This window comes from Podarcis cretensis (assembly GCF_951804945.1).
Source record: "Podarcis cretensis genome assembly, chromosome: 13".
Lineage (NCBI taxonomy): Eukaryota > Metazoa > Chordata > Lepidosauria > Squamata > Lacertidae > Podarcis > Podarcis cretensis.
Genome location: NC_137182.1, coordinates 31,910,526 through 31,936,594, shown reverse-complemented (window position 1 = coordinate 31,936,594; position 26,069 = coordinate 31,910,526). Strand labels below are relative to the sequence as shown.

General features: G+C 40.0%; 3 protein-coding genes across 3 annotated transcripts in view; 2 read left to right on the top strand and 1 right to left on the bottom strand.

Moving 5' to 3' along the window:
• The window catches only part of LOC307200425 (olfactory receptor 10C1-like), a gene marked incomplete at both ends in the record, with an annotated part of 106,243 nt that overhangs the window by 49,732 nt on the left and 30,442 nt on the right, over positions 1-26,069 (bottom strand). The gene's annotated exons all lie outside the window — the stretch shown is intronic.
• The window catches only part of LOC307200426 (uncharacterized protein), a gene marked incomplete at both ends in the record, with an annotated part of 60,786 nt that extends 34,717 nt beyond the window's left edge, over positions 1-26,069 (top strand). Inside the window, one exon of the mRNA XM_079948971.1 lies at positions 25,360-26,069. Coding sequence (XP_079805097.1) covers positions 25,360-26,069 — 710 coding nt within the window. The remainder of the gene's footprint in view (positions 1-25,359) is intronic.
• LOC307200427 (olfactory receptor 5F1-like) lies at positions 1,343-26,069 on the top strand (the record flags this gene model as incomplete). The annotated part of the gene is made up of 3 exons (XM_079948972.1): positions 1,343-1,348; positions 2,218-3,075; positions 25,110-26,069. 3 exons carry the CDS (start codon positions 1,343-1,345, stop codon positions 26,067-26,069), a joined length of 1,824 nt encoding a protein of 607 aa, XP_079805098.1.

Genomic DNA, 26,069 nt, shown 5'->3' with positions numbered 1-26,069 from the left:
TGAGAATGTAATACTGGGGTGCTGGATCACCCAGCCACTCGGTTGCAATATGCAGCACCTAACTGTGTGGCTAGCCCTTTTCCAAGCACAATTGATTCCCACTGGGTCTGGGTTGCACCACTGTCATCTTCCAAGCATATCGGACCAGCCAAGGCATAAGCCGGACAGCCTTGTTTCTATAAAAATAGAACCACCAAAGTCATCATAGTAAAAACAAGAATAAGAGCAACAATAGAGCTCCCTTCCTCCATTCATTCATCAAAATGGGGGCTAGATGAACCTGCCTTTGCCTAGGTATTTTAAAAATAAACCTGTAATAAGTCAATTTATAAATTAATGCTATGACCGTCGATAAGATCTTTGAAGGACAATATAAATTTCTAGATTTCTCTCTCTGCAGATGGAGAGAAAACCAATCATGTCTGTTGCTTCTCTACGTCGGAACTTTGGTGTCAGAGAGTGTAAAAAAGAGGTGTGCTGGGAGAGGCTGTAGATACACAGAGTCCAAAAGTTTTCCACTCTCCTGATCTGTCATTGAAACTATGACAGACCTAGAGCTGGTGTAGCTTATTTCCATCCCAGAGATATATAACTCTCCAAAACAAGGACTAAGTGAGCCTGGGCTTTAGATGTGATGGTTTGACTAAATTTCATTTCCCCTTCCTCAGAGTATTATTATTGCTCTGTTAGTTACATCATGTTCCTTTTGCCTCCCCCCACCCCAAATACTCTATAGTACCTTGGAATGCACTAGGGTTTAAATGTGCTAATGAACACCTATCAATTCAAATGGGGGATAGATATGGGACAAGAGATCCCACTAGATACTTTGTGGGTTTGAAAGCATATCTTGAAGCAAAACATCTACAAAATAATATTTAGATGACACTCAATTCCTCCTATAATTAATCTTATATATAGGGATCAAGCAATGTATGGCAAAGGTTAAAAGCAAGAAGTGACAATATATTATTGCAGATTTTACTGTTGTGCAGTTTGAAGTGAAAACTGACTCCTTTTGGAAATGAAAACTGCCTCTTTTTGGAAATGAAGCATTGTCAACATTGAAATTTGAATTATAAGTGTATTTGAAAAATGGGCTAAATGTTGACATCAGTAGAATGAATAGAACAAATCCTCATCATCTTCCAGGTGCCTCAGAGTTCCTTCTCCCAGTGGCACCATCACTTCAATTAAAGTAAGATTTAAAGGTAGCTGATAGCTTTCCTCGAAAGCCTGTCTACAATGAGATCAAACCAGTTTTCATCAGACATCCAACTTATAGAAGGCAATTGGCTCCAAGTTATAAAATACCAGCAATGATACAAAAGAGCAAATAGGGATGAAGGTAAATCTTTCATGTTACTTAAGAGTTTCTTCAAAATGTAAATTGGTTAATTATTAAAGGATAATAAATGACTTGTGTTTTGCCCAACCCCATTTAAAGGGTTTGTAATATGTGGCTTGACATAGTATTTCACATAGCATTTTGCAAGCAATGATTTTTCACACAATCACTTAAATCTCTGAACTCTAACTTCTTGCACAAAAAATGTCAACTCGTTTTCAGATACTCACATATATCTATATTTGAGGGCTTTGAAACAGCCCAGTTGGATATGAATGAGAATATTTTAAAAGTGGATATTTCTGGCTGAGTTATGATGACTGCATGTACGTGTTTTTAAAAGAAGGACACAGAAGATTTGAATATAACTATTTTCTGATTAACCAACTCTTAGAGAAGAATTTGAATTATGGAAAACTTTCAAAAACTGGTGGAAAGATTTAGGCAGCCTATTCTTACTAATATTGATCTTTACCGAGGATGAATATAAAAATGAAATTGGGTTATTTAGGCCTTATTTATTTATTATTTATTTCAAGGCTTGGCAGTCCATAAGAAGCTATGACTAATATTCAGACAATTTAGGTTATAAACATCAACTAGCAAGTTATTTAGACCATAGTAGATGCTGCTCTTTAATGAAAAGACAGCCAATTTAATAATGAATGAAAGTATATTGTTAGCCCTGAGACTCAAAAGAAGTTTTGATTTTTTTTGCGAACTCAAATGAAAGAACAATTGCTTTGCAAATATTTGCCAGCTGAAGAAAGAAACTGCCAAATCTCTTGTGTGAGTGAGAGAGAGAGAAAGTGAATGGAAAAACTAAGTTTCTATCCGGATAACCAAGTTAACACAATTTGCCTGTCTAGGTCATCAGCATCAGAGATATTGACATGAAAAACCAGTCTACTGCTATGGAGTTTACACTGGTCAGCCTAAGCAGCTCCCTAGAACTACAGACTCTTCTCTTTTGGGTATTTACATTTATCTATGCTACTGCTTTGGCTGGAAACTTCCTGCTCATCTTCACCATATGCAGTTGCAGAAAACTCCATACACCCATGTACTTCCTACTAATCAACCTGTCCTTAGTGAATGTGTTTTCCATCTCAGTTACAACTCCTAAATTGCTCCAGACTCTTTGGACTCACACAAAGACCATCTCCTTTTATGGCTGCATCACACAGGTGTATCTATTCATATGGGCTTTAGGAACAGAGATTTTTCTTCTCTCATTTATGGCTTTTGACCGCTACGTTGCTATCTGCAATCCTTTGCAGTACACAGTCATTATGAGGAAGGAAGTGTGTTTTGGCATAGCAAGTGGAGTATGGGTTGCTGGAATGGGCAATTCTGCCATTCACACTGTACTTGTGCTGCAACTGTCCTTCTGCAACTCCAACATCATCAACCACTTCTTTTGTGATCTTCCTCCACTTTTAGAGCTCGCAAGCTCTGACACCAGCCTGAACGAGACTATGGCTTTGGTGGCAGATGTGATATTTGGGATTGGAAGTTGTGGGTTAACCTTAATATCCTATTTGTTTATCATGAGAGCTATCTTTAGGATTCGTTCCACTGAAGGGAAAAAGAAGGCTTTCTCCACATGTTCCTCACATCTCATTGTAGTCAGTTTTTACTTCTTCTCAATCATATACACATATATCCGGCCATCCTCTGACTACTCCCCAGACAAAGACAAATTTGTTTCTCTCCTTTATACAGTGGTACCCCCTGTTGTTAATCCCCTTATATATTCACTAAGAAACAAAGATTTTAAAGAAGCACTCAAGACATTTCATGGAAGAAGCAGGCTGCTTCCAATACTCCAAGAATGAACTCCATATCCTTTTAGAGCAGCATTCTTAAAAATATGTGAACTGAAAGAAAAGGTTGACAACAGGATATTGTTTATGTTTAGCTGACATAAGATGTTTCAGATGACATATTTTGTACTTGAGAATCAAACATGGTGCATAAATAACAAGCACATTTTAGGAAGCAATCTATTTTAGGAAACAACCTAAGTATAAGCTCCCCTGAACTCATTGGTATTACTGCTGAAAATACAAGTATAGAATGGCAGTATTCCAGTGTATAAATAGCTTCTTTAAAATAAAATAAAAGATACAGGGGGTTTCTGATAGAGAGTGTACATGTACATCAGTGCACACAACTGGGGAACATGCCTTTTGCACATACATGAGCCTTTCATGTGCCTTAGCCTTATTTAGAACTGCAGAACTCAAGCATGGAGGTCTTGGGTAGTTTTTGCAGACACAATTCCAATCCACGCATTGTGAAATGGTGAAATGGTGTCCCATGGAATGTTTGAAATAGTCTACAGTGGTACCTTGGTTTACAACCACAATCCATTCCGGAGGTCTGTTTGTAAACCAGAACAGGTTGTAACCCAAGGCATGCTTTCGCCAATGGGTTCTCCCCCCCCAAAAAAATGGATTGTAATCCAAAAAAATGGGTTGTAATCCCCCAAAAGGTACACACACTTCCAGGTTAGACATGGTTGTAATCCAAAACGGTTCTAATCCAAAGTGGTTGCAAACCAAAGTGCCACTGTAATTCCTAATATCCTGCCTGTCTTTGTAACTTGGAACAGTGCATTATATTATCTAAAGTTCAATATATACAGATGATGTTGCTGGATCTCTTCAAATTGTCCAGTTAGCAATGAATATTAGGAGCACTTTGTGAGTTTGTGAGTTGTAAGCCTTTTAAAGACACACATAGTTGTAATTTTTAAAAAATAATAATAATGATGCAATGTGCAATTGTGTATGGATTTAGGAGTAAAGACAAGAACCACTGTAATTTTCTGTAATTCAATAAAAATATTACTCTTAAAAATGGACGTATCAGCAGCCAGTTGAAAGTTAATTTTGAATTATATTTAGCCACTGAACCCAGCATGAATATACGTAACTTAAACATATTGCTCCTTAACCTGACAGTGACCTTGTTAAATGTGACAATTGAACTGAACTGAAATGATCTGAAATGATATTTGAACTGAATTGAAGTGGAACAAAAACCAAAGGAGTAATGGTTTATCCCAAACTGCTGAAATAGAGAGTATGGACTAGGGATGAAGGGGGAATTCTATTCAGTTTGCATGTAAAGCTGAATCTATCTAATCCGAACTTTCCTAAACAACATGCAACCCAAAACACAACCATAATATGGAGAAATATGCATATACTAGATAAAGAGTGCATTGAATGCACATATTTCTGAACATAGCTTACAAAATGTATTATATTGGAGAAAATTCTTTGCAAAAGAGAGAGAGTGTGTGTAATAGGAAATACATGCTTTCAAACATGTATAGTAGGAGTAATCCACAGTAAAAGGTTGACAATTTTACATAAAGACTTTTTTTAAAGACAAATGTGTAGAGCTGATTTTAGGATTGGAAAAACGGGAAACCCAAAACTACAGATTAATCCTTTCATATTAGACATGGGTGTGTGGCAAGGGCAGGAGCTTTGGGGACAGAAAAGAACTAACAACAACAACAACAACAAGGTTTAACTTGCTCTTTCAACTATTGGTTTAACACAGAAATCAGTGTCATGCCCTCCAGGTTTTGTTAGGATGTGGGTGGCTCTGTGGTATAAACCACTGAGCCTCTTGGGCTTGCCGATCAGAAGGTCGGTGGTTCGAATCCCTGCAACGGAGTAAGCTCCTGTTGCTCTGTCCCAGCTCCTGTCAATGTAGCACTTCGAAAGCACGCCAGTGCAAGTAGATAAATAGGTACTGCTGTGACAGGAAGGTAAATGGTGTTTCCGTGCACTCTGGTTTCTGTCACTGTGTTCCATTGTGCCAGAAGCGGTTTAGTCCTGCTGGCCACATGCCCCAGAAAGCTGTCTGTGGACAAACACTGGCTCCTGCGGCATGAAAGGGAGATGAGCGCCACAACCCCATAGTTGCCTTTGACTGGATTTAACCCTCCAGGGGACCTTTACCTTTTACCTTTACCTTTACCTTTTAACACAGAAATCAGTGTCATGCCCTCCAGGTTTTGTTGGAGTTCAATTCCCAGTTATGATAGCCAATGGTAACAGAATATGGGAGGGAGCAATACTTCAAAAACAACTGAAGGCTGTTCCAGTTTTAACAACAAATTGTCAGGAATGAGTCAGCTCCGAGCGAATGTTTGCAGCCAACAGCAGAAAGCAGCCAGGAACAGAGAGACGTAGATGTTAGCCAGGCAGGGGAGAGCCGGGGAGTTGCTGACTTCAGCTCTTCCTGACCGTGACAGGCTGGCTGATAAGGCAGTACAGTGGTACCTCGGGTTAAGAATTTAATTCGTTCTGGAGGTCTGTTCTTAACCTGAAACTGTTCTTAACCTGAGGTATCACTTTAGCTTATGGGACCTCCTGCTGCCGCCGCACAATTTGTGTTCTCATCCTGAAGCAAAGTTCTTTTTTTAAAAAAATAATTTTTATTAACAGGCCAATCACATCACATTATCCAAATCACATTAGTTCCAAATTATACAGCCAAAACTCCGAACGAGTCCAAACATCACTTATATTACTGCTTTAATTAGACAGTTCTATCCAGTTCAATCCAGATAGTCCTTTATTACTTTCTTTCTCTTCTTCTCTCTTTCTTTCTCTTCTCTGATAATTTTCACAAGCAGATTGAAAACAGGCATCCTCTATGTGGGTTTTGTACTCTTCAAAGATCATATCGCTCAGGGACAGCCTCTGTTCAACGCTTCCATTAAAAAAAAAAAATCTTCGGTCTGTCCTTTACTTTTCTCAGGCTTGCCAAATAAATCAAATGAATCGGGAGGCTCTGTCAGGTCAAGCTTGCGTTCCAACATTCCTTCCCTTTCGAACGATCCTGATTCTCCTCCCCCTGTCCTTCTTTCTCCGGCAAGCCTGTCTTGGCGAGACGCCATTTTTTAACTGCGTCATAAAATTTTTCCTCTTTCTCACTGTTCACCAATCCTCTCTCCTGTTATAATCAATCCCATACAGTTCTTGAATTCCTGCTTGTGATTAATAAAAACGCAATGATCTTATTTCTATCTGGGGTGAAGGGTTATTAATATCACATCGTGCAAAGAAAAAAAAGTTTTTTCCTCCACCCCCCTTCATTCCAAACATACAGTCTCCTAGTGGTGATTCATCAGAAGATTTACTTATCCATCCATCACTCCCGGTCACAGAGATCCATTAATCATCAGTCTTATCTCTCGAACATTACTTGATGTATGTGCTTCAGCTTCATTCCAATCATATGTTTCCAATTATAATTCCGAGCTGAAGCAACCAGCAGGCGCTAATTGGAATTGGCGTCAGGAAGATCTGACTTCACCGAGGGCTCGTGCCAATTGTTCAGCACCCCCATCTCTCGGATCAGGGGGTGCATTGTGAACACCGCTGGCAAGGCAGCGCCCCCGTCTCCTGGGGGGGTAGGAAGACTGCATACTTCCCATAAAGGTAAAGGTACCCCTGCCCGTACGGGCCAGTCTTGCCAGACTCTAGGGTTGTGCGCTCATCTCACTCTATAGGCCGGGAGCCAGCGCTGTCCGCAGACACTTCCGGGTCACGTGGCCAGCGTGGCCAGCTGCATCTGGCGAGCCAGCGCAGCACACGGAACGCCGTTTACCTTCCTGCTGGTAAGCGGTCCCTATTTATCTACTTGCACCCGGGGGTGCTTTCGAACTGCTAGGTTGGCAGGCGCTGGGACCGAACGACGGGAGCGCACCCCGCCGCGGGGATTCGAACCGCCAACCATGCAATCGGCAAGTCCTAGGTGCTGAGGTTTTACCCACAGCGCCACCCGCGTCCCTGCATACTTCCCATAGCAGCCCCTTAATTACCTCATATGGGTCAGAGAGATGTTATTGTCGGCCATCTTCCAATGCGCCACCTGGTGGTCCTCCCCCTGAAGCAAAGTTCTTAACCCGAGGTACTATTTCTGGGTTAGCGGAGTCTGTAACCTGAAGCGTCTGTAACCTGAACTGTCTATAACCTGAGGTACCACTGTAGCTGAGAGCAGGCTAGAACACAGGCCAAAGCTCACAGGAAGCACAAAACAGTGCAAACAAACTCAGAGACAGCCTCTCTGAAAAGGAAGAAGTTGGAGCTGATCCAATAAGTCCACACAGTCAGCGAATGGGAGGGCTGCTAGACAGGAAGCAAAACAAGCAACATAAGGTGCGAAAGTTCAATATATTCTGTAGACACTGGAAGGAGTCTTCAGAAGAGTCATCTTGAGTAATGATTCTGGAGGCTTTGTTAGCGCCATCTGGAGCTATCTGTTTGTTTTGCAATAAAGTCTCCTTTTTAAATTACCTACACTTACTGTGTTATCAAGCTGGGAACCTGGACTCCTGACACAAATGAATTTTGCTTTCCTTCAACAGAAAAGATGCAGTGTTTCAGGTGTTTACAATACTAGCTAGATGACTGCAATTACTCTTCCCTGCTTCTGGTTCTTATATTCCTTTATCTTGAAAATAAGAATGTTTAGGGGTACACAAAATAGTATGCACAAAATATAATGCTGCAACTGCAAAACAGCATACAAATTCATTCACCAAAATACTTTCCTTGACATGCACATATTTTAAATATAGTTGTTTAATTCATTCATATATTACATGTGTATATATAATATGTCACCTTTACCTTATAATATGTCCAGGCAAAGACTTTTGGGTAGTGTTCATAGAAAAACCCAATTATATTAGGGTTGCATCATCTCACAAAAACAATAACTTTATTTGTAGAAATAGTAGTGGCATGATTCACCCAAGGTTAAGCACACTCATTAATTTAAATTCAGTGGGAATGTGAATTTTGCCTTAGGTTTCTAAAAGTTGAATGACAGGAAGTGAATTTGAAAAGTGTGCTAAACATGGAAATGATGCAAATGTACATGTGCATTTACTTTGGCTACAGAATTAATCATCAGCATCTCCCAAATGATGCCTCAAATGTCTTTCTCCCAGTGGCACCATCTCGTCACTTAAAGAAATATTTAGTGCTGGTTACTAGCTTTCTCTGGATACTGTGCCTACGATGATATCAAACTGGTTATTATCAGACATCAGGTTGATAGGAGGATATTGGCTTTACATTATAAGAAGGGGAAATAAATGAACAAATGAATAATAGGAGCAAACGCAAAAACATATGAAGGTAAATATTTGATTTCATCTAACTGTTTCCTCTGAACCTAAATCAGCTGCATAAAATCAGGAGCATGAAAAACCCCATGGTACATGCGCCTGCTCCAAAAGGTTTCAGCTAGAGTCAAAGAATATATATACAAAGTAGTGCTTCAATGATATTATTCATTGGTGAAGTTTGGAAAGATAAACTGAAAGCTATTTATTAAGTTCTGGATGGTATGTTGCAGGCTGGGCATATATTATTCACATGTGGAGGTCTTGCCCAATAATGGCAGCAGTTTGGACTCCCATTTTCCAAAAATTCTCAGCAATTGTCCTACAGATTATCCCTCCAGAACTAACATTGGCACTGCTGTTGATTTCTCTAATGGAAATGAAGCCATTGATTTACAAAGAGCTCATTCTTGTTCTAATGCCAGCTGCTATGTTAGAAATCTCCCATAATTGGTCCTCTCATTCTCTTCTAACATTAGAACGCTGGTGGAATAAAGTGTGACTCTTTGGTGAGAGGGAGCATTAACCACATCATCAGTGACTGTGCAGGAAAATATCTGGAGCTTATTAGTTCAAAGGAAACATGGTGGCCACTTTTGGTGACCAGTAATAGGCCAGGTGGCGCTGTGGGTTAAAGCCTCAGCGCCTAGGACTTGCCGATTGAAAGGTCGGCGGTTCGAATCCCTGCGGCGGGGTGCGCTCCCGCTGCTCGGTCCCAGCGCCTGCCAACCTAGCAGTTCGAAAGCACCTCCGGGTGCAAGTAGATAAATAGGGACCGCTTACCAGCGGGAAGGTAAACGGCGTTTCTGTGTGCGGCTCTGGCTCGCCAGATGCAGCTTTGTCATGCTGGCCACGTGACCCGGAAGTGTCTCCGGACAGCGCTGGCCCCTGGCCTCTTAAGTGAGATGGGCGCACAAACCCAGAGTCTGTCAAGACTGGCCCGTACGGGCAGGGGTACCTTTACCTTTACCTTTAATAGGCCAATTTGACCTTCAGACGTGCAATTCTGATTTTGAAGACATTCAGTTCAAGCATAGGATCACCTATGATGCTAGGTTTACCTGATAACATGTTTTCAGGCATTCTGTGCTCCTCTCTAATAATTACATCGTATTACCAAGCAGTTGCACCCCTACTGTAGTTTTACTGTTTCTATTCTCTATTGTTAGTGTTTTATCTTTTTTTAATGTAATTCTTCAGCTAATTTTGGGTGGGGAAGAAATAAATACACAGTATACATATAAATAAGAAACTGTTGTGCTTTGATAAACCCCTTTCAAACCACTTTTTAAGGGGTTGTAAAATGAGGTTTATATAGTATTATATTTTGATATGTATTTCATGTGCAGTGTCATGGAATGTGCCACTAAGATTGTCTGCTGGCTAATGTAACACTGAGGCTGAAAGAAATCTCATTTAAGAGTAGAAATATGATTGTGAGTATGTCAGTCTCTGCTCAGGTGCTGGTGGTTAAAAATTGTATTTGAAAGGAGAGATGGGGTAGCATCTATCTTTAAAAGAGTGGCAAAGTAAATTACAGCACAGTAAATTATTAATACATAAAATAAGATATAAGCTTATTCTAAGAATGAATATGCCCCACCCCCAAAAAATGATTGGAACAGCAGGGCAAGTTTAAGAAGAACAGAAATAATAAAAGTTGATATTTGAATGATAGAAACGAGGTATTAGAAGTTGTATAATTGGATTTAATTAAACCACAATTGGATTATATCAATTCAAATTAAATGATGAATAATAATAAATACATTTTTGTCAATAAGGAATAAAATATCAAACAATAATGAAACACAAATCATCAAATAGTCATTTAAATTTGATGATTTGTGTTTGATTATTGTTTGATTAAAGTATGAAGGATAAAGTATCTCTCTTATTGAATGTATTTTTGTGTTATTTATTTCACTAGTAAAACTTTCTTTTTAATATAATTTTTAAAAATGCAACACCTCACAAAACTGGTTTAACCAGATATGCTGAAATGAGTGTATCCTTTATGAACAAAGATCCAAGATATCACCCTAAATAGCACAATCTGATGGAAGTTTTCTTGGATGAAACCCTCACCATTTTCATTGGGTCTTGCTCCCTACAGAGCTGATGGGCACAAGCAATTGTGCATGATGAATTAGCACTTGTCAGACTTTACATCTGTATCTGCAATCACAGGATCCTCCACCTGACTACATCCCCCTGAGTGGACTGATACATCTACCTGTTCAAATCCTGCAGCATTGCAGCAATACATTTCCACTCAGATATAGTTAATTAACCAGCTTAAGTATGAACAAAATGGCCACAGAGACCTTTTGAAATGGAGGGAATAATCAGCATGTCTCAACAAATTTTGACACTTAACAAAAACTGATATAAACGAGGGTAAGCATTGTGTCATTTACTGAACTACTTGGTGGTTCTCATCCTCACTAGGTAATACAAATGTCAGAGATTATTGCTAGCAGCGTTCTTTTTTAAAATTTCTGCATTTTCCTAAGCAGTGGCCATCTTTTGTGTGTGTGTTTTGGGGTTGTGGTGGGTAGTATTGCTTTAGTAATTTTCAATGTCAATGAGACTATTTTCTGAGTATAGTGCAAGGGATAACTTCAGAGTCCACATTTTCTATGATGTCAGACTGGCTTGCCACAATCTTAAAAATGACTAGTGAAGTCAAATAAGGGCCAATTTTCTCCTTTTGGCACAAAAAGAGAGAAAGAAGGATGGTGTACATATAAATTTGGATCATTAATTCTACTTAATATAATTTATCTGTTTAGGACACCAGTGCCACAGTTATTGAAATGAAGAACCAGTCAGTTACCATGGAATTTATACTGGTTGGTCTGATCAGCTCCCCAGAACTCCAGACGTTTCTCTTTGGGTTATTCACATTCATCTATGCTATCGCTTTAGGCAGTAATTTCCTCCTAATCTTTACCATATGCTCTTGCCGAAAACTCCACTCTCCCATGTATTTCCTGCTTGTTAACCTATCCTTAGTGAACATGTTTTCCATCTCTGTTACAATTCCTAAATTGATTCAGACTCTTTGGACCCATGCGAACAGCATCTCCTTTTATGGTTGCATCACACAGGTGTATCTATTCATATGGGCTTTGGGTACAGAGCTTTTCCTTCTGTCATTTATGGCTTTTGACCGCTATGCTGCTATCTGCCATCCTCTGCAGTACACAGTCATTATGAGGAAGGAAGTATGTGTAGGAATAGCAAGTGGAGTGTGGGTTGCTGGAATGGTCAACTCTGCTGTTCACGCTGGACTCATGCTGAAGCTCTCCTTTTGCAGCTCTAACATCATCAACCATTTCTTCTGTGATGTTCCTCCACTTTTAAAGCTCTCCTGCACTGATACTAGTCTGAATGAGACTATGGCTTTTGCGGCAGATGTGATTTTTGGGATCTGTAGCTGTGGGTTGACCCTAGCATCATATTCATTTATCATAAGAAGTATCCTCAAAATTCGTTCCACTGAAGGGAAGAAAAAGGCTTTTTCTACATGCTCCTCACATCTCATTGTAGTCAGTTTTTACTTCTCCTCAGTCATCTACACATATATCAGGCCCACCTCTGACTACTCTCTAGACCAAGACAAATTTGTTTCTCTGCTTTATACAGTGGTAACCCCAGTTGTTAATCCAATCATATACTCACTGAGAAACAAAGATTTCAAAGATGCTTTCAAGACAATTACTACAAGAGGAAGGCTGCTTCAAATTCCTCAAGGTTGATTTATACATATATAAATTACACACACACACACACAAACATATATAAATATATAAATACTATTAAAAAACAGGAAACAGTAAACTGTTTTATTACTTCATGAACAGTCAAATATGCTTCAGTTCTTCAGAACTCGATTGCAGAACATATGATTCAAGCTTTCATGATTTAGATAATAGATTTCATTAAAAATACTTAAAAGTTAACACTAAAATCTTCCTTTTCACCACTAGAATGGTTTTTGAAGAGGAAACAATGTGATTTCATAGATAAAGGAGTACTTCATAAGTACTACAACAGGCAATGATATTATTGTAGTAATTGGTTTTTCCTAAATGTTATAGCTAAAAGCCTATAGCTATATTTACCATGTTCCTTGTCAAGTAGGGGGCCTTTGAATGCTCTCAGACACCAATCTGCTATATTTTGTTTATCATTCTTTCTTGCCATCCAAACTTAATCTTTCACCAGATTGGAGAATAATCTTCCTTTTTTGCAGGCAGATTATTGAGAAGCCTGAGCAAGTGGAAGATTAAAAGTAAACATGTTTTCTCACATCCTTCCCACCACATTATCCAAGCCCACATGTCCTTCATTATTCAAACGTTATGGAGAAACAGAACAAAGTGTCCTGACAGTATGATAATATTTTGATGCACACCACTTAACTGCTGCTTTAGGAGGCCTCGTATCAATGTTAAATAGTACTGGAGATAAAAATTATGCCCTGCTGGGGCAGACAATATGAACTTCAAAGCATTGCAGACGTGCCCCTCTCACCATGTTCAGCGAAAGTGGGGGGTGTTCTGGCATGTGGCATTGCCACTTGTCTTCTCTACTTCATGATGAGGTAATAGTAATGGGGTGGGATGCAGCAACAGGCCAGGCAGGAGGTGGCTCCTGGTTGATTGCCCAATTGGGAGAGGAAGGAAGCCAAGCTATTTGATCAGTTTCCTCCCCAAATTGTCCCCTCTTCTTTTAGAAGTACTGTACAAGTTTTGCTGGTTGCTTGTTTGAGTGTTGAGTAGTAGTTCCGGGGGGAGGCCCTGATAGGTTTTGGGACTCCCCCCCCCTTATCTACTGTTATGCATGGAGTTAATGGGATTGGTTTAATAGGCCTTTCCAGGCAGGAAATGTAAGATCTTTTGGGGAAATAAGGGCACTCTGTGGGAATCTTATATTGTTTTGTCCTTTAGAACCCCAGAGGGCCATTTAACCTTGGGGGGGGGGGGGACTGGCCAACACCCATGGTTCACCCAATAACTGCCGCTCACTACAGAATGCCTAGGCAGGGACACAAGGTCAGGAGCACTGCATGAATTGGCACTCTCCAGAGTCATCACCATGAGCAGGAGGATCCATGTTTTGCAAAAAATCATTAAAATTTGGACTAAAAAACAGGCGTGTTCTGGAAAGAAGGAGGTAAAAAAGACCTGCTAAATAAATCAGTCACTGGATGCCAAAGTTTTGAATTAAAAAGGACTTTCATCATGGTGTTTCAAGTGAGGTGAGCGGCTATTTCTTTCTCTACATTTGCTACTTATGATTCCTTGAACCTCACAAAAAGAAAGGATTAATTATCGAAATGGTGTGCAGGAGGAACTGTAAAAAGTAATTAGAAGCTGGGCTGTGCAGTTCTTGGTGGAGAGCCCTAATTAGAACTGGCAAAATATGATCAGAGATGAAGGAGGTTCGGGCTGAAAATAATGGTGATGGCTCTGGCGCAGGAGAAAAAGAAAATGGCCTCCTCTGAGGGGCGGGGGCTGAGAACATTTGATGGAATAATTGGAGAATATTTCACCTAAAAAATTCTATTTACTTGCATGAACTTTTCTTTTCAATATACAGTGGTACCTCAGGTTAAGTACTTAATTCGTTCCGGAGGTCTGTACTTAACCTGAAACTGTTCTTAACCTGAAGCACCACTTTAGAAGAAGAAGAAGAAGAGTTTGGATTTGATATCCCGCCTTTCACTCCCTTTAAGGAGTCTCAAAGCGGCTAACATTCTTGTTTCCCTTCCTCCCCCACAACAAACACTCTGTGAGGTGAGTGGGGCTGAAAGACTTCAAAGAAGTGTGACTGGCCCAAGGTCACCCAGCAGCTGCATGTGGAGGAGCAGAATGAGGCCTTTAGCTAATGAGGCCTCCTGCTGCTGCCGTGCTGCCGGAGCACGATTTCTGTTCTCATCCTGAAGCAAAGTACTTAACCCGAGGTAATATTTCTGGATTAGTGAAGTCTGTAACCTGAAGCGTATGTAACCTGAAGCGTATGTAACCTGAGGTACCACTGTATGGTGTAATGTGAAAGTAGAGTCAGTCTTGGATTTGGCAGGCTTCCCTAGGGCCCATGGGAGCAAGCTATCTTAGAGAAGAGATCTTAGAGAATCTAAATTAAACAGTCACCAAACAAATAGTGAAATATACCCCACGGCATTGCTTTTCTACGGAGATATTCATTTGGAATGCTAACTTTGAACATTAATTTGGAACACTATGGAATACTAACTCATTAAAATACTGAAAGACTGCTTCACCATAAATCTTATCAAAAGAAGGAGAGTTTGCACGTGCTGAGAGAGCTGTAACATAGCCCAGAGCCTGGATGATAAAATGGTGAAATGAAAGATGGGACTATTAAGAGGACTACGCTGGAAAAAAAACTATTGAAGGATAACAACATAGAATGAACTGTCTTCTGCATGTTAAAAGAAATATGCATTTGTTGGACAGGATAGAGAGTCATACACCAGGACTGCGAAGACAAAAAAATGGATTAAGATCGGACTTATGAAACTGGGGAAAAACAAGAGAGGTGAATGCAGGAACAACTGAAAGAGACTTTCTCCAGACATCCAGAACATGGGAAGTTCTCCTTTACTGATTTGTTTTTTAATTCAGAATGTATAATTGGCTTTGTTTGTATTATGATATGGCAAGATTTGATCTGAATTGCTATCAATTGGAATTTTATTCATTTGAAAATCAATAAAAATTATTTACAAAAAAAGAGATGAGATGCATATGCTTTGTGTGCTTATGAGCAATAATACATCAGCTGCATATGTTGTTTCTGGGCTTTCTTTAATTCTTCAACTAACATATAAATAAAACAATAGAACAGAGTGTACTCAGGGAGAAGCGGAGGTGTATCGCAATTCCTTTGGGCTCACAGCAACCAAGATAGAAGTTAGGGACTATTTACCCCTTATGCCTGAGGATCAGGGCCTTTGGAGGATCTGCAGAGCTTTTAGTTCAGTGGACTCTACCTGCCAGCACCTTGTCCCTCAAATATTCTCTTTCTGAGCTTTCTGCCTACCACTGCCTGTGGAGACATTTCCAGCAAGAACATTTTGCCCGTCTTGGTTCCTCACTGATGTAGTTCAGTGCAGGCAGGCACCAGTGCAACATCAAAACTTGAGTTTATTGGAAGTAAAGGTAGTGCAGAAATTAAACAAACAAACATTTCTATACCACTTTATATTTTTAATAAAATCTCAAAGCAGTTTTACAGCATATTAAATCAATAAAACAATAGGCGGGTGATGTTCCTCCGGCCTCATGAGGAGCCTCTTCAGTAGTCCACTCTTACCATCATCAGTTTAAGATTGTATTCCAAATCTTCTTTAGAATCTGTTTTATATTATGTATACAATATAATGCAACAATTGCAAAACAGGATACAAAGATATTAATCAAAATACTTTGCTCTTACAATCTCACTGCAGATATTTCTGTCTGTCAGTGCAAAGACATTTGAGTACTGTTTCTAGAAAAGCCCAATATAATTACTATTGCATCATCTCACAGAAAACAATAACTTTATTGTGTTTTGTTTACTTACTGTGTTTTGTTTATGAGTTATTTCTGATGCACTCCCATCATGTTAGCTGTTTGTTAGTTTGGTGGTAGAATTAGTACAAATAGAAGTGGCATGAACCACCCAAGTTATTACTTTGGCTTCTAAGGGAGTGTAGATTACCCCTTAGGTATCTAAATGTTGCATGAGAAATACGATTAGCAATGTTAATCTTGCATGTGATGTCATGCTCCCAGTGGCACTATTACTTCACATAAAGAAATATTTAATGGGGCTGCTTGCTTTGACTGGAAAGGATTTCTACAAGGGCATCAAACTAGTTATCATCAGACATCAGGCTGATAGCAGACAATTGGCTTTAAGTTATAGGAAGGGGAATTAAGTGAACAAATGAAAAGCAGGAACAAAACAAAAATGTAAATAGATATGAAGGTAAATATTTCATTTCATCTTCCTGCCTCCTTACAGCTAATATTTTTGACAACAAACAACTGTACACTCTGATTATAAACTGATTGATTCTTAAATGATTATTAAAGGGAGCATGGAAATCCAAAGGCATAACTTCCACTTTGCATGGTTTTGGCATGAGTCAAAGAATATGTGTACAAAGTCATATTCTAGTAGTATTGCTCATAGGTCAAGTTGGGAAAGATAAACCGAGAGCGATCTATGGAGTGTTGGATGCAATGTTGCAGGCTGGGCACATGTGGTGGTAATGTCCAATGGTGGCAATATTCACCCATATATTCCAAAAAAATCACAACAATTTTAATGTAGATTATTCCTCCAGAGCTTACACTGGCACCGCTGTCAATTTTCCCAGTGATTTACAAACAGATCATTTCCCACTTAAAAGTTGCTGCTAAGTTAGGAATGATTTGCCATTGGTGCTCCCATGCTCCTTTTATATCAGATGCTTGGTGTAATGAAGTATGGCACTTTGTTGTGAGGGAGCAGCAAACACATCATCTGTGACTGTACAGGGGAATATCTAGAGTTGTTTGGTAGCCCCTTTTGCTGAGTAGGAATACCCCTTGTGACCTCTCGATTTGCAACTCAGATTTTGGAGACATTTAGTTCAAGCGTAGGATCCCCCATGATGCTAAGTTTACCTGAAAACATGTTTTTAGGCATTTTGTACTCTTTAACACAAGTCAAATTGGAGCAATCATAACAATATGCCGTAAAGAAGGGTGAACCCTGGACAGAAACTCCACTTCCCAGACCCCTTCAAGTGTATAACCTTGAACTAAAAATCCAACCCAAGGCCTTATCTGCCCGAAGCTTTGATGATTGCAATGAGGCAGGTGAAAAACCTGCAGACTGGCCCATTTGCAAGTCCAAAATCCCTCCTCACCAGAGCTGCTGCTGCTTCCACAGCTTTCCATAATTTTTAAAATGACTGAATTCAAGCAACGGTCAATCTTCTCCATTTAGCACAAAAGGAAGGGAGGGAAGGAGGCAGGGAGGGAGGGAATATGGATCAATCTTGATCCTTAATTTGAATTAATACAATTCATTTGTTCAGGAAATACAATTAATAAAATTCATTTGTTTAGGAAAGTAACATCAGAGAATGGACATGAAGAACCAGTCGGTTACTATGGAATTTATACTGGCTGGTCTGATCAGCTCCCCAGAACTCCAGACTTTTCTCTTTGGGTTATTCACATTCATCTATGCTATCACTTTAGGCAGTAATTTCCTCCTAATCTTTACCATATGCTCTTGCCGAAAACTCCATACACCCATGTACTTCCTACTAATCAACCTGTCCTTAGTGAATGTGTTTTCCATCTCAGTTACAACTCCTAAATTGCTCCAGACTCTTTGGACTCACACAAAGACCATCTCCTTTTATGGCTGCATCACACAGGTGTATCTATTCATATGGGCTTTGTGTACAGAGCTTTTCCTTCTGTCATTTATGGCTTTTGACCGCTATGCTGCTATCTGCCATCCCTTGCAGTACACAGTCATTATGAGGAAGGAAGTATGTGTTGGAATAGCAAGTGGAGTGTGGGTTGCTGGAATGGTCAACTCTGCTGTTCACACTGGACTCATGCTGAAGCTCTCCTTTTGCAGCTCTAACATCATCAACCATTTCTTCTGTGATGTTCCTCCACTTTTAAAGCTCTCCTGCTCTGACACTAGTCTGAATGAGACTATGGCTGTTGCAGCAGATGTGATTTTTGGGATCTGTAGCTGTGGGTTGACTCTAACATCATACTCATTTATCATAAGAAGTATCCTCAGAATTCGTTCCACTGAAGGGAAGAAAAAGGCTTTTTCTACATGCTCCTCACATCTCATTGTAGTCAGTTTTTACTTCTCCTCAGTCATCTACACATATATCAGGCCCACCTCTGACTACTCTCTAGACCAAGACAAATTTGTTTCTCTCCTTTATACAGTGGTAACCCCAGTTGTTAATCCAGTCATATATTCACTGAGAAACAAAGATTTCAAAGATGCATTCAAAACAATTACTGCAAGAGGAAGGCTGTTTCAAATTTCTCAAGGTTGATTGATCTACATGCATTTATTATAAAGACTACTGGAAAACTGGAAACAGTAAACTGTTTGATTTCTTTATGCGTAGTCAAATATTCTCCAGTTCTTCAGAACTCGATTGCAGAACTTATGATTCAGGCTTTCATGATTTTCTCTCTAACAGATAATAGATTTCATTAAAAATACTTAAAAGTTAACACTAAAATCATCCTTTCACCACTAGGATGGTTTTTGAAGAGGAAACGATGTGATTTCATAGATAGAGGAGTCCTTCATAAGTGCTTTAACAGGCAATGATATTATTGTAGGAACTGGTTTCTCCTCAATGTCATAGATAAAAGCCTGCATCTATATTTACCGTTTTCCTTCTCAAGTATGTGGCCTTTGAATGCTCTCAGGCACCAACCTGCTATATTTTGTTCATCATTCTTTCTTGTCATCCAAACTTATTTCTCACCATATTGGAGAATAATCTTCCTTTTTCGCAAACAGAAGATTATTGAGAAGCCTGAGCGAGTCAAAGATTAAAGCTAAACATGCTTTCCCGCATCCTTCCCACCACTGTTTCCAAGCCCACATGCCCTTCCTTATTCACATGTTATGGAGAAACAGAGTTGAGTGTCAACAACATACGGACAGTATGATAGTATTTTGAAACACACCACTAAACTGCTGCTTTAGGAGGCCTCGTATCAATTTTAAATAGCACTGGAGATAAAAATTGTGCCCTGCTGGGGCAGACAAGATGAACATCCAAGCCTTGGAGAACATGCCCCCCCTCTCACCAAGTTCAGCAAAAGTGGGACTGTTCTGGCATGTGGCATTGCCACTTGTCTTCTCTGCTGCTTGATGAGGTGGGATGCAGCAACAGGCCAGGCAAGAGGTGGCTCCTGGTGGATTGCCTGATCAGGAGAGGAAGGAAGCCAGACTATTTGATCAGTTTCCTCCCCAAATTGTCCCCTCTTCTTTTAGTATCACAAGCTTTGCTAGTTGCTTGTTTCAGTGTTGAATAGTAGTTCTGCGGGAAGGCCCTGATTGCTTTTGGGACTCCTCTCCCCCACCTCTTTTCTACTGTTATGCATGGAGTTAATGGGATTGGTTTAATTGGCCTTTCCAGGCTGGAAATATAAGATCTTGTGGGGAAATATGGGCTTTCTGTGGGAATCTTACATTGTTTTGTCCTTCAGGACCCTGGAGGGCATTTTAAGCTTTGCATGCACACCAGGGTAAAAGCTGAGCCCATAAGTCCATGATGCACTTAACAGGTTCAGGTTGGAGAAAGGATTCATTCCAATCTTTTGTGATGAGGCCAATGATGGTAATTGCACTCTAGACCCAGAGAGGGGAGGGAGTTATCCCTTGTGTTTTAGGGAAATTTATTTCAATTGGTGTGTGTTTTTTGCATATCCTCTTTACTGTTTTATTTTGAATAAATATGACCAATTTTCACCATAGTCTGGCTAATGAGTCTTTTTCCAGGGTGTGATGGCAAAGAAAAAAAATACCAAAAGCTTTAAAAAGCATATTTCAGTATATGCATATATTCCATACATTTAGATTTGTGTGCTTTGTGTGCTTATTAACAATAATACATTAGCTATATATGATGTTTCTCGGGGTTTTTTAATTCTTCAACTAACATATAAATAAAACAATACAACAGAGCGTACTTGGGGATAAGCGGAGGTGTATCGCAATTCCTTCAAGCTCACAGCAACCAAGATAGAAGTTAGGGACTATTTCCCTCTTATGCACATGCCTGAGGATCAGGGCCTTTGGAGGATCTGCAGAGCTTTTAGTTCAGTGGACCCCACCTGCCAGCACCATAGCTGTCAACTTTTCCCTTTTCTTGCAAGGAATCCTATTTGGAATAAGGGAATTTCCCTTAAAAAACGGAAAAGGTTGACAGCTATGGCCAGCACACTGTCCCTGAAAAACTCGCTTTCTGGGCGTTCTGCCTGCCACTGCCAGTGGAGACATTTCCAGCAAGAACATTTTGCCCATCTTGGTTCCTCACTGATATTGTTCAGTGCAGGCAGGCACCAGTGCAGCATCATAACTTGAGTTTATTGGAAGTAAATGTGGTGCAGAAATGTAACAAACAAACAAACAATTTAACTTCTACACCACTCAAAGCGTTTTTTGTTGTTGTTGTTGTTTAATCGTTTGGTTGTGTCTGTCAGCTATCTACTGTACAGTGGTACCTCTGGTTACATACTTAATTCGTTCCAGAGGTCCGTTCTTAACCTGAAACTGTTCTTAACCTGAAGCACCACTTTAGCTAATGGGGCCTCCTGCTGCTGTTGCACCACTGCTGCACGATTTCTGTTCTCATCCTGAAGCAAAGTTCTTAACTATTTCTGGGTTAGCAGAGTCTGTAACCTGAAGTGTATGTAACCTGAGGTACCACTGTATATAGGGCATAATGCTGTAACCCATCAACCTTTTGGGGCAATGGGAACATTTGCAAGATGGAACAACTCCCCCAGCCCTGCTAACCAGGCACCCTTCCCCCACAATCTACTTTATTGACTGTTGTTGTTGTTGTTTAGTCATTTAGTCGTGTCCGACTCTTCGTGACCCCATGGACCAGAGCATGCCAGGCACTTCTGTCTTCCACTGCCTCCCACAGTTTGGTCAAACTCATGCTGGTAGCTTCGAGAACACTGTCCAACCATCTCGTCCTCTGTCGTCCCCTTCATCTTGTGCCCTCAATCTTTCCCAACATCAGGGTCTTTTCCAGGGAGTCTTCTCTTCTCAAGAGGTGGCCAAAGTATTGGAGCCTCAGCTTCACGATCTGTCCTTCCAGTGAGCACTCAGGGCTGATTTCCTTAAGAATGGATACGTTTGATCTTCTTGCAGTCCATGGGACTCTCAAGAGTCTCCTCCAGCACCATAATTCAAAAGCATCAATTCTTCGGCAATCAGCCTTCTTTATGGTCCAGCTCTCACTTCCATACATCACTACTGGGAAAACCATAGGTTTACAGCATATTAAATCAATAAAACAATAGGCGGGCAATGTTCCTCCAGCCTCATGAGGAGCCTCTTACTAGGGCTGGTGAGTATGGGCCTCGCCCCCCAGGCCAGGTGCAAAGGGTCTTGCAGGGAGCTGCCTTCACACTCACAGCCGGGCAATGTTCCTCCAGCCTCATGAGGAGTCTCTTCTATAGGGCTGCTGAGTCTGTGCCCTGCTGGGGCAGACAAGATGAGCATCCAAGCCTTGAAGAACATGCCCCCCTCTCACCAAGTTCAGCAAAAGTGGGACTGTTCTGGCATGTGGCATTGCCACATGTTTTCCCTGCTCCTTGATGAGGTAATAGTGATGGGCTTGGATGCAGCAACAGGCCAGGCAGGAGGTGGCTCCTGGTTGATTGCCCAATCAGGAGAGGAAGGAATAGTTTCTTCTGCCATTCACCTTTTACTTCTGCAGCATCTGTCCTACTGCAATTCTAACACCATCAAACATTTTTTTCTGTGAACTTCGTCCAATTTTAAAGCTCTGTTGCTCTGACATTAGCCTGAATGAAATTGTGGCTGTTTTTGTTTTTGTTTTTTTCAAAGTGAAATTACAACAAAAATTACAAACATAAAATCGAAAAAAGGGGAAAAACGAAACAAAAAGAACAAAAAACAAGCCTAAAAAGAAACCCATACCATCTTAACAAACTTTACGTACATATACACATACACATTGACTTCCTTCCTGTTTTGAGACCTCAAAATTTTTAATATTTCTGAATTGTTGTGTCTAATGTAAATTACATCTATCTTTATACCTTTTGCACCATTTTTTTCAATTTCTTTAACCCCACAAAGCTTCATTCATTACATACCGATATACAGTGGTACCTCGGGTTACAGACGCTTCAGGTTACAGACGCTTCAGGTTACAGACTCCACTAACCCAAAAATAGTACCTAGGGTTAAGTACTTTGCTTCAGGATGAGAACAGAAATCATGCTCCAGTGGCGCGGCAGCAGCAGGAGGCCCCATTAGCTAAAGTGGTACCTCAGGTTAAGAACAGTTTCAGGTTAATAATGGACCTCCAGAATGAATTAAGTTCTTAACCCAAGGTACCACTGTACTTACTCCAGAACAATGTTTTTTCATGTATTCTTTGACACAGTCCCATTCTTTTGCTAATTTTTGGTCTGATTGTCCCCTTCAGAATCCTGTAAATGCTGCCAAATTTATATATTCACAAAGTTTAATTTGCCATTCTTTTGTTGATGGGATTCCCCCCCCCCCCTTTCCAGTTTTAATTTAATGGAATTCTTTTTATTTTACCTAAAGTAATTTCCCTTTTTAACCAAATTACTAAAAACCAACTTTTAGTGCACTCATATCTGCTGTGCTTTCTCAATGTGTAGCTTTCACATTTGAATGGAACACCTCCCTATGGCTATGATATAATGTTATTCTTTCTTTTAAGACACAAGCAATTTACACAGCATCTTTCTTTCTTTCTTTCTTTCTTTCTTTCTTTTTATACTGATTTTCATCTGACATCTCAGGATGGTTCACAGCCTAAAGATATAGAAAACAAAAACAAAACAATAATCCCCATTCTCACAAATAAAGGACACTGAATGTTGATCAGCAAGACACCTGGTTGAAGAGGAATATTTTCACCTGTTGCCTAAAGATGTATAATGAGGGTGCGGGGAGAGAATTCTACAGGGTAAGACCCACAGCAGAAAAGGCCCATTTTCATCTTTCCACCCTCTGGACCTCTCATGGGGGACACACATGAAGGACGGCCTCAGATGATGACTGCAGGGTCCAGGTCAGTTCATATCAGGAGAGGTGGTCCTTGAGGTATTGCTGTCCTGATCTGTTTATGGCTATATAGGTCAAAACCAGCACTTTGAATTGGGCCTGGAAACTAATTGGCAGCCAGTGCAGTCAGGTCAGGATTGGTGTAATATACTCAAACTGTATTGCCCCAGTGACCAACCTGGCCACCAAATTCTGTTCCAGCTGAAGTTTTTGAACCATTCTTCAGAGTTCCTAACCTAGAGGTTACAAGAGCATAGATGAAGTTAGGCTATCCCTGTCCAGATAGGGACACAGCTGTAGTTATGGTTCTCGTGAAATCTCAAATGTCTTTTGTTTTTCCCAATGGCATCCACACCCTATTTAAGGAAGTATGTGGAGCCCAATTATACATGGTTATGCTTTTGTCAGATGAACATCAAGGTAATACAATATTGGCTTGCCTAGAAATACATCCAAAGGATATCAGTAAATCTTTCCAGCCAGCAAATATAGTGAACATGAACACTGATGCATTTCAGGAGAAGACTGTAAAACATTTCTTCAGAAAAAACTGGAATTGAGGTGAGGGTTTGGTCTTTCCTTCTTTGTTTTAGATAGGTTTTGGTTAATTTGGTTGGATTATTTTGATAGCAAATTCTATAGTTATAATGTAATAAATATAACCTGTTCCCCATCTTTCTTATCTCAAGTCTTCTTGGGTATGCTGGCAAAATAGGCAATGTAATCATTAACCAAAAATCAGACCAGAAAAGGGTAAAGTTGTAACTAAGGATTGGGGCACCTGTTAGTTGCAGTTTCTTGTCCCTCTAGTCTTAAGTTGAGTTCTCCACATTTCTACATCAGTTTGCTTAGAACAACAAAACAACTCCTAATGAAAATTTATCATGTATGTGAGAATTTCTCAAAATATACATTATTCTACACAATTTCCCAAATATATGTATTTTGTAAACAATTTCCCTTCAAGTAGGGATGTTTTTGTATATTTTCACAAATATATGCATTTGTATGTACACTATATCCCAATGTACGGATTTTTGTACACGTCACTTGATGCAGAATTTCATGTAGATTTTGAAGAATGGCTGTGTTTGGTTTGTTGTTTCAGGTTTGTTGCAAATTAGATAGGCCAACCTTAAAATATGAACTGAATTGAATTTCTTTCAAAACCTAGTTGCATTTCCCCCCCCACACACACACACAACAACGTATATACAATAACTTCTCACAAGTAGCCAGAAATCACATTAGGACCAGGTGTTTAAAGGTTTTTTTTTTAAAAAAAAAAAGAGAGAGTTGCAAATGACACTGGGTCACACAAGTTGTCTTGTGTGAGCTTCAGTTGCTCTTCAGATCCCGGTTTAAATATACAATTTTGCATATAGTAAAACTGCACTATTGTACATACTTAACTTAGATTAAGTCCTATTGAATTTAGTGGGTTTGTTTCTGAGCAGATGTGCATAGGATAGCACTGTCAGTTCCACTGTGTAGACATCTTGCCTGTGAACAGTATTTGCTGCCTAGCATTATTTTAAAACTTAGCAAGTAGCCTGTTACTCTTTTTTTTTTATTATTGCCCTTGACTTAAATGCGAACCATAATTTTCTCCATATGCTATTATTAATAAATCCAACGTGTAGAATGTTTTCATTTCTGAATTAGGGATCTCTCCTATCAACTGGTATGGTCTCTACATAGAGTGATTTATTTGTCTAGGTCTGCAGAGTCACAGTGTTGGAAATGAAGAACCATTCTACCATTACAGAGTTCATCCTGGAGGGTCTTTCCAGCTCCCCTGAACACCAGATATTTATATTTTGGGCATTCACCTTCATCTACACAGCAGCATTGGTGGGCAATGTCCTCATCATCCTTGCCATCTGCACGTGTAGCAAACTCCACACGCCAATGTATTTTCTTCTCATCAATTTGTCTATAATAAATGTGTGTTCTATTTCTGTTACAGTTCCCAAAATGCTGCAAAGTATTTTTGCACCAAGAAAGACAATTGCACTTCCCGGTTGCATTGCACAGGTCTTTCTCTTCACCTTGGCTCTAGGGACTGAGCTCCTGCTCCTTGCATTCATGGCTTTTGACCGCTATGCTGCTATCTGCCATCCTTTCCAGTACTCAAGCATCATGAGGACTGAGTTTTGCATTGGGGCAATGGCTGGACTGTGGCTAATAGGCTTGGTAAATTCTGCAGTACACACAGGACTGGTAGCACAGCTTTCCTTCTGTAACTCCAACATCATTAACCATTTCTTCTGTGAGCTACCACCTATGTTCAAGATCTCTTGCTCAGACACAAGTCTGAATGAAATGATGGTTTTTGCAGCTTCTGTGCTAATTGCAATAGGTAGTTGTGCCTTAACATTAACATCGTATGGATTTATCCTAAGAACCATAGTCAAAATCCGCTCAACAGAAGGGAAGAAGAAAGCCTTCTCTACATGTTCTTCCCATCTCTTAGTTGTAAGCTTTTACTATTCCACAATTATCTACACTTTCCTTCGGCCTGCCTCAGCCTACTCCTTAGAAGAAGACAAGGTTATTGCTATCCTTTACTCAGTAGTAACTCCAGTCCTCAATCCACTCATATACTCTCTGAGAAACACTGATGTTAAAGAAGCTCTTGCAAAGCTAGTAGGCAGAAGGCTCTTCCAGAGAGAGTAG